Source organism: Onthophagus taurus, chromosome 2, assembly GCF_036711975.1.
Source record: "Onthophagus taurus isolate NC chromosome 2, IU_Otau_3.0, whole genome shotgun sequence".
Lineage (NCBI taxonomy): Eukaryota > Metazoa > Arthropoda > Insecta > Coleoptera > Scarabaeidae > Onthophagus > Onthophagus taurus.
The window spans coordinates 10,455,243-10,473,111 of record NC_091967.1 but is presented as its reverse complement, the minus strand read 5'-3'; the positions used below and the strand labels follow the sequence as shown (position 1 = coordinate 10,473,111).

General features: G+C 30.1%; 4 protein-coding genes across 6 annotated transcripts; 2 read left to right on the top strand and 2 right to left on the bottom strand.

Annotated features, from left to right (window-relative positions):
• Positions 1 to 55: 55 nt before the first annotated feature.
• LOC111426840 (deubiquitinase DESI2) lies at positions 56 to 4,965 on the top strand. Of its 2 annotated transcripts, none has more exons than XM_071194202.1 (5): positions 56 to 137; positions 526 to 707; positions 758 to 872; positions 1,567 to 1,708; positions 4,082 to 4,965. In XM_071194202.1, the coding sequence occupies exons 1-5, from the start codon at positions 118 to 120 to the stop codon at positions 4,256 to 4,258; spliced, it is 636 nt and encodes a 211-aa protein (XP_071050303.1). In that variant the 5' UTR covers positions 56 to 117; the 3' UTR covers positions 4,259 to 4,965. The 2 variants fall into 2 exon arrangements, with proteins under 2 accessions (XP_071050303.1, XP_022917411.1); XM_023061643.2 differs by lacking the exon at positions 56 to 137 and adding an exon at positions 243 to 445.
• Positions 4,966 to 5,654: 689 nt separating this feature from the next.
• LOC111426842 (tRNA (guanine-N(7)-)-methyltransferase non-catalytic subunit wuho) lies at positions 5,655 to 6,871 on the bottom strand. Its single transcript, XM_023061646.2, has one exon. It carries the CDS (start codon positions 6,807 to 6,809, stop codon positions 5,703 to 5,705), a length of 1,107 nt encoding a protein of 368 aa, XP_022917414.2. The 5' UTR covers positions 6,810 to 6,871; the 3' UTR covers positions 5,655 to 5,702.
• A 185-nt stretch (positions 6,872 to 7,056) lies between these two features.
• Positions 7,057 to 8,732, top strand: LOC111426823 (protein TFG-like). 2 transcript variants are annotated; one of them, XM_023061605.2, is made up of 5 exons: positions 7,057 to 7,433; positions 7,488 to 7,727; positions 7,785 to 8,060; positions 8,262 to 8,331; positions 8,389 to 8,732. In XM_023061605.2, exons 1-5 carry the CDS (start codon positions 7,244 to 7,246, stop codon positions 8,585 to 8,587), a joined length of 975 nt encoding a protein of 324 aa, XP_022917373.2. In that variant the 5' UTR covers positions 7,057 to 7,243; the 3' UTR covers positions 8,588 to 8,732. The 2 variants fall into 2 exon arrangements, with proteins under 2 accessions (XP_022917373.2, XP_022917372.2); XM_023061604.2 differs by having other exon boundaries at positions 7,488 to 7,736.
• LOC111426822 (fab1 kinase) lies at positions 8,714 to 17,869 on the bottom strand. The gene is made up of 17 exons (XM_023061602.2): positions 17,479 to 17,869; positions 17,235 to 17,424; positions 16,917 to 17,181; positions 16,658 to 16,864; positions 16,383 to 16,588; positions 14,242 to 14,481; positions 13,573 to 13,761; positions 13,279 to 13,514; positions 12,285 to 13,220; positions 11,214 to 12,234; positions 10,898 to 11,158; positions 10,674 to 10,840; positions 10,285 to 10,619; positions 9,734 to 9,987; positions 9,353 to 9,679; positions 9,136 to 9,297; positions 8,714 to 8,949 (listed from the first exon to the last, which is right to left on the bottom strand). The coding sequence occupies exons 1-17, from the start codon at positions 17,800 to 17,802 to the stop codon at positions 8,753 to 8,755; spliced, it is 5,517 nt and encodes a 1,838-aa protein (XP_022917370.2). The 5' UTR covers positions 17,803 to 17,869; the 3' UTR covers positions 8,714 to 8,752.

Sequence of the window (17,869 nt, the reverse complement as noted above, 5' to 3'; positions counted from 1 at the left end):
TTGTTGTTTAGGAAAATTAAAAAGTTTAAATTTGACAGTGACATAATTCTTTAATTTTCTTGTATTAACCTTAATGAGGTTAATTTATAACGAGTAAGGTTCGAGTTCGAATTAATTATGCCGAAATTTAAATTGAGGTAAAGTTTATTATAATTTCTTTATTTATAAATGAAAAATAACAAAAGATTCTAAAGTCTGTGTTAGTTGCGAATACCTGCAGTGATCATGCGCATAAAATGTTTCGAAAACTAACCTTTTGTGTAATGTCAATTTCCGTGGCCGTACTTTTATTTATCGGAGCCCAGTTTACAATCGGAGAACGGTAGTCTCTGATGTCCGGCATATGATTACGCGGTGGTAATAATTAGCTTAAAGCCGTTTTTCTTCTTAATTTCCTTCTTTATTTTCTATTTATTCAACAAACAATATAATTGGTTAACTCAGGGTAAGAATAAGAAAAAAAAGAACCCCTATAAACTCAATTATTCTTAACAATACGTATATTTATTTTTTAATTCTTTTCAGAATGTTTTCAAATGGCCTAAACTGTAGTCTCCCCTTCAATTGCATGAGTGTTACAAGAGATTCTGGATCTGATGAACTTTTACCAAGTAAAATGGCCAGAGAACCGGTCCTACTAAATGTTTATGATATGTACAAAATTAATGATATAACATCTAATATAGGTTTAGGGGTTTTTCACTCAGGTAAAGTATTTTAAATATTATTTCGATCACTTCTTTTTTTTAATTTTTAGGTGTAGAAATATATGGTACCGAGTTCGCTTACGGTGGTCATCAATTTCCTTTTACTGGAATATTTGAAATTATGCCACGTGACGAACATGAATTAGGTGAACAATTTAGATTTAGGTAAATATTTTTGCTTGGTTTTTCACACTTTTTTGTTTAGAAAATTTTAAGGTTATCTTTTTATATGTAAAGGACAATAGATGGCGCTGCTATAACTGTCAATTTATATTAATTTACTTTGATTTGCTTGTATATACATGCCACTAGCTAAATAATTAAAAGATCTATTGTGATAGTGTCTTTTGAATTATTTATAAGTATTTCATTTCAAAAAATTAAGTTTTCATCGCACCGTTTATTTTCGCTAATAGATGGCGCTAATTACAACTGTCAAAATGTATCACATCAACTCAAAATTTTTCTGTTTATTAACGCAAGTGATTTATAACATTTCTATTGATTCTATACAATTATACGTTTTCGTCATAAATTGTTTTTCTAATTAAATGAAATGAGTTAATTACAATTTAATTTACTTTGGAGGAATTAAAAAAATATTGATTGGTTTAATTAGATTATTATTACAATTACTTTCTTTGCAGTAGCCGATTCTAGAAACTTATCATTCTTTAAAACTTTATTATTATTTTTTTAATACACGAAATATATAGGATATTAAATAATTTGTTTATATGTAAATTTTTTGTGGCATATTACACAGTTATTTAATGAAATTTAGATTTAGTTTTATTTTTTATTAAATTTTTTATATATAAATCATAAGAATTATTGATATTGAATATTTTTTCCATAGACAAAGCATTCATATTGGGTATACAGATTTTACGGAAGATGAAATAAAAAGAATAGTTACCGAATTGGGAAAGGAATTTCGTGGGGATCGTTATCACCTGATGAACAACAATTGCAATCATTTCTCTGGTGCATTTACAAAGGTAAATTACAAAAAAATCGGGTTGTTTAATAATTTTTTTCCTTGATAACTTTGTTTAGTTTGCAAGGTGTTCATTAATGCACGCGAGCGCTATGTAAATGTATGTTTATTGTTATTAGGGGCCTTTTGTCAAGATTCTTTCGTTATCTGCTGTTGTCGCTTTAGCGTTTTTTCAATTTATCTCGGTGGAAATAAACGCTTTATTGTGTTTTTTTATTATCATTTATTGTTTCCTTTTATGGAATTGATTGATTTTTTTAGTGAGTCATTTCATTTGTTATCGTCGTAATTAAATTTTTATTAATTATGGTTTAGTCTGGACTATTGGTTATTAAATAAAATTAAATCAAAGCAATATCAAGCAAGATAAAGCAATAAAACCTTGGTGTTTTTGATTGCGGTAGGTATGACGTTTAAAACTTATGTTGTAAAAGTTTTTATCAGTTTTTCTATGGAATATGACTTTTAAGTAAAAAAAATAATCTTTGGAACACGAAAATAAGTTTTTATTATTAGTTGTTTGCTGTTGTTTTCTTCCACATACTTTGGAGTTCGAACTTTCATTCAGATCATTCTCTATTAGCAGAGTTTCTTATTACATGGTATCTTCTTTCTCTGAACTGCCCCAAGGTTTAACAAATTATAAATATACATATAATGATAAAGACTTACATAAACGGAACAACACTTTAAAATAGAGATGACACAATTAATGGAATTTTTTCTGCAATCAAGCTAACTCAACTTTCTCAAGACCTTTAGGAGGACCCTCAGACAATTATATCTGGAAAGGGATTATAAGTATAAATAGTGATTTAGGTCTAAGTAGTATCACAGTCAGTTATATCTTTCTATAATCGATAGTTATCACAATTATTTCTATTCACTCCTTGTTGATATCACATTTTTTCTAGTTTTGGACTTTGCTATCACCGTATTTTCTCAAGGAAGCAACATATTCATAGGATAATACATATATGTATTTCGAAAGAACCTGTTGCAAATAGGGAAGCCAGGTTAATTGGTATGATGACTCGTCTCTCTCATAGACCCAACATCAACTTTTGTCGATGTGCGTCTAGCATTCCATGTCATTATTTTAAATGGATTGTCATTGATGATTAATGCATGGGTCCAATCATTTGATGAATAGGCATGTTCTTTGGGGATTTGGGCAGCTATACTAAGATGTGTTGTCTGTTGTTTACTTCGTTTTTCCACAAAATTGGCGGGGAGCACGATCCTTCCTCATATTCCATTTGTGATCCAGACCTTTCTTGACTTTCTGTGACGATCTTTCGATTGTGATGGGGATATTTATTTGTGTTTTGTTAGAGAGAATTATGTCATTGTTAAAATTGTATAACAATGCAGATGAGATTGTTTGTACCGTTGTTTCTTTGTTGATAGTTTGTTTAGGTTGGGTTGCTTTAAGTTCTGGGAACCTTCTCAGGTCCATCATTACCTGTATAAGAATTGTTGAGTATAGTCTATACCTACTTTCTGCGCAGCGTCATAAGCTGAAATATTATATGTGGTCATAACCTCCTTCATTTTCTTTTGTCTTGTATATTCTGGGCATCTTTTCATACCTGGTGGAGTCTTTCTTTCATTGCTAAGATGATTGTTACCACAGAAGATGTATATTTGAGAATTTTTCATATCACAGTCGTTCCAACTGTGCTCTTCAGTGCAAGCCAGGCATCTTATCTTCGATTTGCACTGTTTTTTTGGTATGACCATAAACAGTCGAGTTGGATCATCAGTTGGGTTAACTAGACAATGTATGGTTCTGGGCGTCTGACACTGAAAAGGACTAACTATTTGTGGTAAAGCAGTGTTAATATATTTAGGTCCATCCTCCTTTTTTCCTTCTTCTGTTTCAAAATGAGCTAATAATTCTTCATCAGCAAAACATGGGTCTATTATTTGTCTAATGACGCCTTTGCACGTAACCCTGCGACTTGGGATAAATGCATTCCAACCACTCTTGATAGACTCGTGATAGATACGTTCACGTTTTCCGATTCTTTTAATTGCCTGTCTGAAAACCGACCTGTTGGCAACACTGTTAATAATGTTCACTGCATATGTGATATCTAGTCTTGTTGATCGAATTTCTTTAGAACGATTTATGCAAATTCTAAATTAAGAAGAATCTGACATAAGCCGTGTAGGGTTTCGTTCAATCGGGCAAGATAGTGCTGGTGTATATCTAGACTGGATGTCGCGTCTCTAAAGTTTTATAAATTTGTATAAATCATAGTAGATTCTTGATTACTATCCTCACTATGTTAAGATTTCCGCGGATTTCGTGTCTTTTTGAGTTCGCTATTAATGAAACGATTTTTTATGTAAATTTTTATTTTGTTAGATCTTGTGTGGTCAAGATATCCCATCATGGGTAAACCGTTTGGCGTATTTTAGCAGTTGGGTTCCATTTCTTGAACGGTGTTTACCAAAAGAATGGTTAATGCCCATGGCGTTACAACACTCACTGTCACATAAACAGGATTCGACGTGTTCGGATGCGTCGACGCCACCGTACTGAATGCCAACAAGTTTTTCTAACAAACAAATCAATAACAAATAAAACAAAAATGAGATTGTAAAAATAATTTATTTTTTATATTTAATAAACGCACATTTAATTGTATTTTTAAGTATAATACCATATAATAATTATTTAAATCAACAAGATTTTCAATTTTAAATTGTTTATTATCATGATTTAGTGCAGTTCTCTATTTTTTATCATATAAGGGTTGTTTTTTATTATTATCTCTATAATTTTAAGTTTTTAATTTTATTATATTAAATGAGAGCTAAATTTCAATCAAATGTGGACAAGAAAACTAAAAAAATCTAATAAGTAAGAAAATGATATTTAAATGTAACAATATTTTTTAAATAAAAACAATTTTTTACCCATAATTTTAATTTATACAAATTTACTAAAAAGTTTCTCTTTATGTATTTATGGACTTTTTAAAAACGATCCGAATATAAATAATTTAATTTATTAAGCATTTGTATCCCATCCTATTTTTAAATATACATATATATTGTATTTATCTAAAAACATTGTTTCTCTGTTACGTAGCTTTATTAATAGATTTAGATTTAAAAGAAACGTGTGAATACTTTTAAATTTATAATGTTCATAATTAAATTGTAAGATCAAACGGCAGCTTTAAAGTTGCTGAAACATCAACAAATGAACAAAATCAATAAAATGAAATTCATGTTATTGCTCAACTTTTTGCAATTATTATTACACCTAATAATTACTATGTATATAATCATGTCACATTATTAAGTTTCTTAATAATATGGTCAAATTTAAGTGGAGATCAAACACAAAAGGATTAATATTGTTTGTTTGTGTCAATATTTAATACTGAACAAGGTCTAACAATGTTCCCTAATCTTCTTCATGTTTATTATCCATTATGCAATGGTGTTAACCATTCGTAAATGTATCTTGAGATAAGGGTATCTAACACTCCTTCTACAGCTAAAGGGGTCTCGACCCGTTTAGCTGTTAAGTTTATGTTGTTTCTAGATCTAGTGTTAGTTCTAGTTTTACTTGTTATTCAGCGCCAGGTTGCTGTATCTTTTTATTGAACTAACACTAGATCTAGAAATATTCGGAAGAAGAAAAACAGGAATGTTTCTAGTTCTACTTATTGGTCAATTTAGCACTCAATAGCAACTAAAACTAGAACAGTAGCTCTAGAAAGTTTCGGGTTTAGCCATGCGTCTTCAGATGCAGTATCGCCCAGTATGACGACATCATCTGCTCGATTTTTTGTCCCCATATCATATAATTATAGCTTACTTTAATACATTGTCTATTATCCTATCCATAAATAGATAAAGCTTTATGGCATTCTAATTTCAATTTCTTTTGAACAAAATATTTCAGGATAAATAAAAAAAATCGATTTTAATTTATAATTTTTTATTTCAGTATATAAAAAAGTAATTTTTTATTAATTACATTTTGTTTCAATTCTTTGTCGTTTTCTTTCTAAATACTCCTCAACATTATCAAATTTTCTCTTAAACAAAGTTATTATATCGCAATTATCATCGCCTTCAATTGAAATTTTAAAATTCTCAAAGAAAACTTTTTTCACTTCAACATATTTATTATCTAAAATACAAAAAGTTTTGATATCTTCTTTTGTTGCGACGAATAAATGTGTTCTTAAAGAAAACGTTTGAATTTCCGATTTGAAACTAAGTTCATCAATAAATTTAGATTCAAAATTATCAAACGCATCAATTGAAAAAATTAAAAGCGATTTTAGTTTATAAATTTGAACAACTATGTAATAAACATTTTCGATTTTTTGGACTTGAATATCTACAATTGGTAAACACATCACATCCGTTTTATTGTGTTTCATGGTCTCTATAAAATTATTTAAAACTGATTTATCTTTTACATAATCGCTTGTGTCAATTTTATGTAAATTAACTCCTTTTAAGTAATCCCAAAGAATTATTTGTCCATCTCCCGAAGCTGATAACAAAAACGAATTCTCTAACAAAACTAATTTAGTTACAAATTCTTTATGTCCCAAACAAAATTTTTCAATATTATATGTATTAGGATAATGCGAAACTCGGATTTTCTCATCTCGGTCACATGTTATTAAAAATTTCTCATTGTCACTTAACACTACATCTAACAACATACTTAAATGACCAAATAAGAGAATCCCATCTTTATCTCCACCTTCATTTTCACTTTTATACAAATAAACATCCCCAGTTTTATCAGCAACCAACAAATTGTAACCACCAAATAGCATAATTGAATGTGCCGCACGTTTTAGTGAAATCTCTTTTATAACATTTAACTTTTTATCATATATTATTACTTGTTTATTACGGAGTAAAGCAAAATAATTTCCACATTTCGATGTTGCAATTAAAGATATTATGTTAGTTTCATGATTTCCCTTTTGAATAACACTTAATTGTGGTAATTCTATATCGGAGGATGTATCTTTTGAGATATCGTATAATAGAAGACTTTTAGAGGTTGATATTAGTAGTTTTTCGTTGTCTAAATGTTTTAAAATGATCATAATGTTGAGATTTGGATTAAATAAAATTTTTTCTTTGACGTTTAAAATTTTAAGGTTATGTTTTATCTTTAGTGTGGTTTTGACAAATTTTTGTTGAATAATCCTTTTTTTATTATTGATTTATTAAAATTATGTAGATTTTAAAATAAATTTTTTGCAAGTGTAATAATTTTTAATTTTAATATTTAAAAAAATTAATTATGGTGACTTATTGCTTTAAAATTTTTTATGTTGGTGACACTGTTGTTTGACAATTAACATTTCATCGATCTCATCACGTCATAAAACGATTCTCTTTTTGTAAATACATCGGTGTTTTTCTAAAATTTCCAGTTTGTTTAAAACATTTAAATCGGAAAAATAATTGTTAAAAATTTCCTTTATGTAAGTATATAGATCTTGCAACAAAAAAATCCTAAAACGACGAAAAAGACATGGACATAAATAATGTAGTAGACCTGAGTGGTAAACTCATTATAAAAGTTCAACTTGGCGATGATATCCGTCGAATTCCAATACATAACGAAGCAATAACTTATGACGAATTGGTACTGATGATGCAAAGAGTTTTTCGCGGGAAATTAACTTCAACCGATGACGTTACAATTAAATATAAAGATGAAGGTAATTTCTTTGTGTTCCTTTTACTGTAGTTGCTTATTTTAATTAATCTTGCAGATGGTGACCTAATTACTATATTTGATAGTTCAGACTTATCGTTTGCTATACAATGCAGCAGAATTTTAAAATTACACATTCTTATGAATAACGATATGCAGTGTGATACCTCATCAAGTGGTACATTAAAACCCACTGAATTGGCTGATATTAAAGTGCAATTACGTAGTATCAGAAATCAAGTAAATAGATTACTAGACGCTTTGGATCATAATCCAGTTCCTAGTCAGACTGAACCAAGTATAGAAGGTAAAACTATTTATGATGTTTATTTGGTATAAATTATTTCTTATTTAGGAGAGTCGGAGAAGGTTCCAACAAATGGGCCCTCTACGAACGTTGTAAGCAAAGTAAATTCAAGCGAATTTGACCCGTTGCAAGATAAAAAGCAGCAACAGCAAAATCAAGATTCTTCGAACAAAAATGATCAAGTCAATTCATCTTCGTCGGTTATCAGCCATGGTGAAAATGAAAATCGTCCACAATCTGTACCGGTGAGACCGACTCCAACGCCTCCAGTTGCGCCCTCATTGGGAGCTCCCAGCAATCAATATATTAGAACTCCAACAACGGGTATGTGGAATTATTCCCCCGGGACTGTCTCTCCACCCTTAACTGAATTAGGACAGATTTCTTATAATATGATTTATGCACTTAGCCATGTCAATGGGCGGTTTATGCATGTATTTTAAAAATTAAATTGGAAATATAAAAAGAATCTATTTAAAAAATGATTTTTTAATGTGTAATTTAAAAATGGGTGTTTTATTTTAGGGTACCCTCAAGCTACATATGCTAACATGCCATATCCAACCCAACAGTACCCAACATACTCAAATGCAGGGTGAGTATGAATTAATTTATAAATTGATAAATTTATTTATTTGCTTTGTTTTAATAGATATGTTCAATCCGATCAACCCCAAATGCCAAATACAAACACTTATGGTTATACTCAACCGGGAATGCCTTATACAACTCAACAACAACAATATAACCAATCAGGAGTAGTACCTCCAATTTTTCCTGGGCAAACCCAAGGAAATCCGTATTCAAAGACATACAACCAACAACCTCATCAAGGTTATATGCCCCGTTAATTATATTTTATTGATTATTAACATCCGCCATATTTCCTTATTTCTTTATATTTCTTTGTTAAACTTAAAAGTTGAGGTATAATATTGTGACTTTTCTTTGATTAATTATTATTATTCAATAAAAAATATTATTTTTCTTCTAAAATGATTTATTTATTTTTTAATTTAATACTCCAAACTTTTCCCAAATCCCATCCAAGGATCAGGAACTTGAAGAAAATATTTGTGCATTGCTTCAATGAATCGATCGCGATATTCTTCAGGCGATACAATTGTTGGTAACTTTCCTTGTCCCCAAAGAATTCCCGATTTTTTTACCATCGTTTCTAATCGTTTATCCCATGTAAAAGTTCGAATATAATCTATAAAAAATAAAATACATACGTTATACATAAATGATATAAAAAAAATATTTTACCCTAAAAATTCGTGACCTTATAAACATTATATTATAAATTAAGTATATTATAAATGTACATACATTTTTCAATAGCTATAAGTTTTTTTTTAGTTTTTCTAAAATTTCTTTAGTATGGAAATAGCCTTACCAATTATTCCTACAACTAATTCTTTATTATTTGTATCTCGTCCTACTAACAAGGAATAATCCATCACAGATTGCGCAGATAAAAATTCAATATCTTTTTGTATAGCTGCAGCAAGTACAGCTTTGGAATGATGAAAGATATATAAAGGAGAATCACAAGACACTAAAAATATTATTTAAAATAATTTTTTTTGGTTAATTAGTTTCTATTAACTTACTATATAATAAATTTTCGTCTAAAAGTACTATTTCTTCATCTTGATTATCTGGATTTACCAAACGATTTCTCATGGAACCTTTGAGGTCGAATCTTTGCGTTATTGTGCGGTTATAAAATAGATTTTCCATAACTAAAACGTGAGTTCGCAACGAGGCGTTTGTACTATTATTTTTAAAAATAATTTGATAAATTCCCACAATTTTTCCTAATAAAGTCGGTTGGGACGTGTCGTGACAATGATTCATATAGGAAAAATAATTAGGGGCGAATTCCAAAAAAAGTTGAATTTCGGATTTTGGCATCTCTTTTAAAATAAATCTATCATCTAAAATTACATTTAAAAAGAAAATTAATTTAATTACAATATCGATACAATTACCTGTTGTTTTACAAAACGTTGATCCAGATTTACCACCTCTAGCATTCCATTGAATCGATCTTGTTAACGATCTGATAAATGCTTCTTCACCACTTGGTAACATATAACTTCGTAAAAATGTAAATTCTTCAGCAAAATAAATCCGACAGAAAAAGTTACAGTTACTATCTTCAAATTGAATTTCAATGTGAGAACTTTTTCGTTTTTTTGAATCATCAATTTTATCAACGTGAAGAGTTTGATCATTTCCTTGACTAAAATAAAGTTATTTAATAAGTTTAACAGGTTGTTTATGTAATTTTGAGAATATTTATTTTAAATGAATTATTAATTAATGGGAAATAAAAGCGAATATAAAGCTATATTCGCTATAATATAAGAAGCGCCTCATACAACAACATTTCGCCAACGATGTCTAAGAAATAATTTTTTAGAACCTACACTGTTTTCAAAATAACATCTTAACACTTATATATCATAACATTACATCATTTTCATCAATTATTTTAAAATTGAGTTAATAAAGTGATCATTTTTAATTTTATTCTCACCTTGCATCAACATTTACATTATTGCCACCATCCACTTTATTAACATCTTTATTTCTTAAAAACGATAATAATCCAGAAGAAGATTCGTGCGATTCCAATTTATCCCCAGATGAAATACGTTTATCTTTGTCATTGGATAAAAGCCGTTTATGACTCGGACTGGGACTTGGTTCATTTTGATGAATTTTTTTTGTCGCGAATTCCTCCAAAATTCTTTTATAATCAAAAGTGTTTAATGCATAAGCTATTATTGAACTAGGTTCATTTTCATAGACAATAATTGGAAAGTAAACGCCGATTGGAAGAGTGTAATGTTCTTGAGGATTAAAAGTATGCTAAAAAATATTAACATAATATGTATTAATAATAGTGTTGGAAAAGAAACTTACTAAAATTGGTGTAAATGCAGTTGCTGATGGTAATAATTGTGAGAAAATGTGTTTGACCGTTTTGCGGTCATCGTGTTTCTTTCCATCGTAAGAATCGTCGTATTGAGATAAAATTGTTCCATCTGATTGTGAACGATGGTGAGATTTAGGAGATGGTGGTACATGTTCTGGAAATTTTATTATTTTTTATCTCCAACATAAATTAGATTTAAATCAAAAGTTACCTTGGTCTAAACTCCTATTTCGATTACTAGCTCCACTTTTAGAATCTTTAATATCAAATTCAGAATCGGTGGCGCTACTTTTAACATCAGACGAAGAGTGGCTATCAATTTCTGAATGTGAGCTTCTTTCTTTTCGTTTATCAGCGTCGCGTTTTTTAATGGATTCTTGTAATATTAAATTCCATTGATCAACCGCTTCTGCTATTAATTTTTTTATTCTCACCAATGTATCTGATATTTTCCATGTTGCCATTTGAGCATCTATAATATTACAAATATATCAAAAAAACGAAATACAATTTTAAAAAATTTTTACCTTTACTTTCTGGATTCCCAAAATTATCCTCAGTTTTTTCTAAAGTGGGTGAAGTTAATTTCCATTGAACCAATTCGACCATTTCTTTAAACATTAATTGATCTTTTAATAACATTTGTTTGTAATTGTTTAAACCGTCAAAATCGGGTGAAAGTATTGAAAGTTTTTCGCTTATTAACGAGAATATTTCGTGACCTTTTAATGCAATGGTCTTAATTTCTTCTATCATTTCTAAATGTTGTTTACTTCGATCGGGTACAAAACTTATTATAGTTGGGGGTAAAGAAATTTCCCATAAATCAACCGGTAAGTATTCAAATGTAGCGACAATATTGTTGTAACTAAAATATTGTAAATTATCTTGGTGTAAACTGTGATTACACGGAACATTTCCTCTTCTTGTATACAATCCATTATGAAATCTTAATTCTAAATATTTAGCTAAAGAAAATGACCAAGTATCACCAGACATAGGAACGCTAGGCGAACAAGTTTGACATTTTGAACACCAACTCCACATTATTATTCTATCCTCAGTAAAACTATTTGGTAACTCATCTAAAGATATACTTATGCAACCCGAATTATGTACAAATCGTCTGATGTGATTTAACATTGGAACACCACACGATTTTGATTGGCAACCATATGATTTTCGAAAACAATATTTTTCCAAAAAACATCCCAAAGGAATATCATTATCTCGATAAAAACTCATGTGAACTACCCAAGGATTAACGCAAAACGCAGGGGCGTTCGCCGATTTATAACTAAAACTATAATAAAGAGCATCCAATTTTTGATGATTATGTGGATCAAAAACATCAAGTTGTTTATTTGAATTTTCGGCGGGGTGTTCTGTAAGTTTTTCATCATTAGATTGATTTTTCATAAAATCAATTGAAGGTTTTTTTTCATAGCGACCACCGCAAGCACGGAAATGTGCCAAAGAATTTTTTATTTCATTAGAGTCGATGTTTCTGCCAATTACTGTTGTTATAAATGGATGAGGCGGTTTTATCTAGAACAATAATTATTAATTTTATTAATATGTATATTTTTTAAACCTACCTTTAATATTGGTTGTTTATTACTTAAATTATCATCAACAGTTTTCAACACTTTCTTACTAGTATTTAAAAATTGTTCACTACTAAATATTTGATCAGGATAATAACTTCTCAATTTACATTTCCTACCATTTTCAGTCTCCAAATATGGAACAGAAAACGTAACATACGGCGAAACGCATAAAATCGTATCATCCAAATGTTTTCGAAATTGATTTGAAAATGGTAAATCAGCTACAGATAACTTTCCTTTAAAATTTTCATTTGGTATAATTTCCTCTTCTTTATCATAAGAATTTAATGGATCTGTGAAACATTCGACGACTTTTAACGAGTTTTTTTCACGTTTTGTTTTATTTAAATCATCAAATTTATCTTCGGATTTAATATAATTTATACGCGATTTAATTGGGAAATTTTCTGGTAGCGTGGGTGAATTTTCACCGCTATCACAAAAGAATTCGTTTTTATGGTGCGGTGGTAAAGCAAAAAAATCCATTAAAAACGACTTTTCCAATCTCCAATTATAACATGTAAAAAGTAATAAAGAAGCGACTCTTTTAACTTTTTGTAGCTCAATTTTTGAGGCACCTCTTAATAAGATAGTGCTGCTTAAATGTGGTTGAGGTAAACCTTCGAAACACATTAATGTTTTTGATTTTTCACCTGACGTGCTTTTGTAACATTGCAAATAAAATTTATTACAAGTTCCCAATGTTGGTTTGCCCATTAAATGCGCGTCTAATGATGTTATTAAATCTGCTTGCATACATCTTGATAAAGCCTCTAAAATTCGTCTTTTTACATTAATCACTAAAGTAACTCCTTGTTCACGTAAAATATCTTGTGCTAATCTCGCTACGTTTCGTTGTACTAAAACTATATCTGGTTTTAAAGCAATTATTTTTGCTGCTAAATTTCTTAAACTTTCTTGTTCCTAAAAGTATTTTATTTTAAATAATTAAATAATAATGTATTTATTTTAATTAATTCACCTGCATAAGAATTGGTTCTAATGACATTAATCTCCCTTCAATTCGTTGATACACCACAGCACCTTCTAATAATAACACTTTGGGATTATCAATTTGATTTAACATACTTTTATGGACGATATTTTTTGTAAAGATTATTCCACGAACCAATTTGCAATCCAATTTTGTCCCGCCAGGGACTTTTTTAAACTTTACATAATGACAAATATCGATTGCTTCAGCGTTGTGATTTAAATCTAAAAAAAGAGGTAAATTATAAATTACTGTAAATAAATTTTGGATTATTATAACTACCTGGTCTGACTAAGTCTACAATTTCATGTACTAATGGTAACAAAACTTCAGCCCATGATAAATTTAAACCTTCCTGATTTAAAAGTTGTTTCAATAAATTATTTTCGTGTTGTTTAAAAGCATCTTGTAGGAGATTATAAGCTAATTTTTCGTTATTTTCTTCACGAAGTTGACTAGGATTATACCAACCTATAATTTAATTTTAGTAAAAAACGTGAAATAACAAAAATTAGAATGATTGAAATAGAATATGTGCTATTTATCTATGTGTAAGAATTAAGGCAAAATTTGAGGGAATTTTCGAATTGAGAGAAGACATTCCTATTAAAAATTTTAGAGAAAGAATAAAAAACATTCTCAACATTGCAAAGAATCTCAATCTTGGAATGGACACGTTCAAGATTGAGTCATTGACGTTTATTTTTGATTTTAGGCTAACGTGGGAGGCTCATGTGCTGAGATTGATCAAGAAGTTAAATCTAAAAGCTTTTTGTAATATACTCGAGATTCTGAGCGTGACCCACTACGAATACCGCGCTCTATCTATCTAATAAAGATGATAATTTAACGAGGAACAGTGTTGGTAAAATTTCTGCCAAAAATTGAGTGACCTTATTGATCGCCCAGACTTACTCAAAAATATAATAAATAATTATAATGTTCTTTTACCAGATTCAGGAGCTTTCTCTCTTTGTTCTGTAGTCCTCACTACGGATATTTCACTTCCAAAATTTTGCTGATCAGCTTCTAAAGTTTCTTCGCCAGATGATGTGCTGTGATTCGAAGGCATTGGTTTAGAAATATAAACTGTATTCGCCTCGACATTTAAATCTAATGTATACGAAGAAGACGATGTCAACCTACCGGGTGCTCTCACAAACGTTGGTGTTACTGGATCAGAATCACAATCTATAAGAAAAATGTATTCAAAAAATGTATATTAAAAAAAATTGCAATAATACGGTCTCTGGTAGGGTATTTTAGAGGGAAGGATTTGGAATCCTGAAGAGGTGAATATAAACAAACCGAATATGATGAAGTAAGGGCGACAGAAGGAAGAGGATTGGAGATGGGAAGGTGACATATATTAGAATAATTGCAAGGAAAGCTAATAAGGTTATGGGATAGATCTAGAGACGGGGGGAAAGATTATGGGAAAGAAGAGGATAATGTTTGAGAGCTTCATAAAAAGCGTTATGATATACGGGGTGGAGATATGGGGATGGCAGGAGCAAGGGCTGTCAGAGGATGTGCAGACCTCTGTGTGAGGTTGTGTGTTAGAGGTATACAGCTCTAAATTAAGTGCGCACTATTGGTAACTTTGTCATTAGTACAACGTCGGTAAATAAGTAAACTAGTAGCATTTTATCTGCCGATTACAATAGTGTAAAAAGAAAAAGATGAAACAAGACGACATTGAATATGTTTAAGAAAAAATTAGGAAAATGTAATTTTTTGAAATGGAACACCTTGTATATCTTTTGCAAAATCAAATGTACAACATTTTTAAAACAAAAAAGGTTATAAGCAATGTCGGGCTAAAATTGAAAATAACCGAATTATCAGCTTATTTTCATTTTAGCCTAGTTGACTGAACTAGGCTAAAGAGTTTAAGAGCTCGAGGTTACTGTTTTCATTTTATTTAAACAGAAGAAATTCACATTAGATATGCAAACACATCACCGTTTTGTTCAATACATTTTCAGGCATTCCTTGTGACATGTTTTGTAGCTTTTAGAATTGTTGTTCTATCAATGTATCTTATAACGTTTGTAATGCTGTTCTGAGGTTCAATCAAGTTCGCGTATCTCCTTTTATAAACTTCGTCCTTGTCATAATTCCAAAAGTAAAAATCCGACTGATTAGTTTAACACGTGATTAATTCGTCCAAAATGCAAAAAATTTGCTCCTATTCTTCTAAATTTACCTTATGTCATCGTAGGTAAATGTGGATAGTTTTCATTAAACATTCTGCAAGTTCTACTAAGAATCTTGTCGCAATTTCCCCTGCATAAAAAATAAATTAAGGATTTCTTCATTTGTATAAACATTATTTACGTTATTAATATCTATTTTAACTGGTTTTTGACTCACAATACCACGTAAATCAGACTTTGACGTTTGTCAATAAGTCATTAAACATTTGTTTTCCATGGCACACTAGATTAAATATCGCGATGTGTGCATTTTTCAAAAAACCCTAATTATTTCCCAAACTATTAATGTTAGGTATAGGATATATGGGATATAAAAGATGTAAAATGAGACGAGTAAGTAATAAAATATGGGGGGTGCCATTTAAAAAACTTAAGTTATGGTACTTCCAAATTTCGAAAAGTTAACGTGCCATAGTAAAGCGACCAAACGATCTAGACAGCCGTTCTTGGCACCAAAACATACTCCATCATGTTGCTTAAGCATGTTCTGAATCCTAAATTGATATCCCAAAAATCGAGTGTTCTCTGATTTTTTGAACAAATGTCTGCTAGAGCAGATTTTTTTAGAAAAAATCGAATAACTCGAGAACGGCCGAATCAAATTGCAAAAAGTAAAGTTATTCATAAACCTTGAAAATAGACAAATCCAAATATGTAAAAATATACCGGGTGTTCCATTTAACAAAATAAAGTAGGTGGCGACTTCCGGTATAACCGGAAGTGCTAGAAATCGGAAAATATTCTAGTCGAAGAGAACGCAATTGATTATACTTAAATCTGAATTATCAAATTTTTATTTTGGCCAGAACCCCAAAAACGTCTAATAACCGGTCTTGCTGAGACACCCTGTATACTTAAAATTAGAAAGTTTACCTGCAATTTCCGATTCTAACGGTATAAATTTAACCCAATTTGGTTCATCTTGGGTTATCGAGATTGCCATTGGCTGAGATAGTTCTGTTGGTAAAATTATTCCTAATTTGTACAAGGCAAAACCATCTATAAATGTGGTTGAATCAAAAACTGATTCAACATAACCTCCCTCCAACAAAGCTTGACAGAAAGTGCATGCTTGTATTCTATGAATATGAATGCAATTTTAATTCAATTATTTCCAAATCATTGTGGTTCTATTCAATTCAAATTACCGTGTATTAGCTTTTTGCTGTCTAATCAACCAATCCACCAATTCTGATCCCAAAAAACAATCCGAATAAGTTCTTAATCTATATTTTTGTTTTCTTAAAATTATTCCAGTTGTTGGACGGCAAATTTCTTCATATAAATTACGGAGGGATGTTGAATTTTGTAATGCTTTACATCTTTCTTCTATTGTAATAAAACTTCCTGGTGTGCTAAATTAATAAATTTAGAGTCTTAATGATTTATTTTTTTTTAATGAAGTACCTTCCTGGAACAAATTTTTCCTCTTGGTAACCCACTGAAACCTTCCTATGCAACCCACTATTTACATCCAAAGAATCTACAGGTAAATCAGCTGAAGATAACCTGCTTTGAATTAAATCAACCGAAGGATCATGATGTAATCCTTGTTTATTATCTACAATCTCTTGGAGTTGTTTTAAATAAACTGTTAAATCTGAACCTAAATCTAATGATTCTAAATATCCTATAACGATTTTGCAACAGTACATGCAAGCACGTAAATAACCTAAAAATAATTTTATTTAAATGTTTTTAAATTATAATATAAAACTTGTTTACCCGCTGTTCCAAAAATTTTTCCAGCAATTTGAACATTACAACATTGAGAGCAAAAAATTTGTCCACAAACTCTGCAATGATGTCTCCTTCGAAAAGTAGTAAATTTCTCACAGCATTCGTAACATTCCTTACTAACAGAGTCAGGCATCCAATATTGCTTTAAATCTTGTTCTGAATATACAGGAGAGTTCTAATAATAACACTTTAATATAAAATAAGTTAAATTTTCGTTTTATACCCTTACACTAGTCTTATTTAACGCTAATAAACTACTAATACGCTTTAATACATTCGGTAAACTTCTTCCATCCGCAATTTCGGGGTAACCTTCTTCATTAAAAGTCTTTTCATTTTCAGAGGTGTTATCGACAGCCCACGCCGGTAAATTTTCCTGCACGACTTTGTAATTACTCGTTTCGGGATTTTGACTACTTTGTCCATTATTGTTGAAACGATTAAGCTTAAAAAATTTCGAAATTAATTGTGTCACCGTTTGCTGTTTCTCCTCCGGCTGTAACGGAGCAAATTCCGTTAATTTAGTTGGCGATTGTAAATTTTTATTCGTCATTTTTTCTATTAATTTACATTTAAAAGTTTACAATTTATCTTAAATTAAAGGGAGGCGCACAGCTGAT

Coding starts and splice junctions, on each gene's coding strand:
- LOC111426842 (XM_023061646.2), bottom strand. CDS start 6,809: ATGATCATTTTAAAACATTTAGACAACGAAAAACTACTAATATCAACC.
- LOC111426823 (XM_023061604.2), top strand. CDS start 7,244: ATGGACATAAATAATGTAGTAGACCTGAGTGGTAAACTCATTATAAAA. Junction 7,737..7,784: donor GACTGAACCAAGTATAGAAG/GTAAAACTATTT, acceptor TTTCTTATTTAG/GAGAGTCGGAGAAGGTTCCA. Junction 8,061..8,261: donor TATTAGAACTCCAACAACGG/GTATGTGGAATT, acceptor GTTTTATTTTAG/GGTACCCTCAAGCTACATAT.
- LOC111426822 (XM_023061602.2), bottom strand. CDS start 17,802: ATGACGAATAAAAATTTACAATCGCCAACTAAATTAACGGAATTTGCT. Junction 9,988..10,284: donor AATGTAAATGTTGATGCAAG/GTGAGAATAAAA, acceptor ACTTTATTTTAG/TCAAGGAAATGATCAAACTC. Junction 8,950..9,135: donor ATTAGTTGTAGGAATAATTG/GTAAGGCTATTT, acceptor TATTTTTTATAG/ATTATATTCGAACTTTTACA.
- LOC111426840 (XM_071194202.1), top strand. CDS start 118: ATGCCGAAATTTAAATTGAG. Junction 708..757: donor TTTAGGGGTTTTTCACTCAG/GTAAAGTATTTT, acceptor TTTAATTTTTAG/GTGTAGAAATATATGGTACC. Junction 873..1,566: donor GGTGAACAATTTAGATTTAG/GTAAATATTTTT, acceptor TTTTTTCCATAG/ACAAAGCATTCATATTGGGT.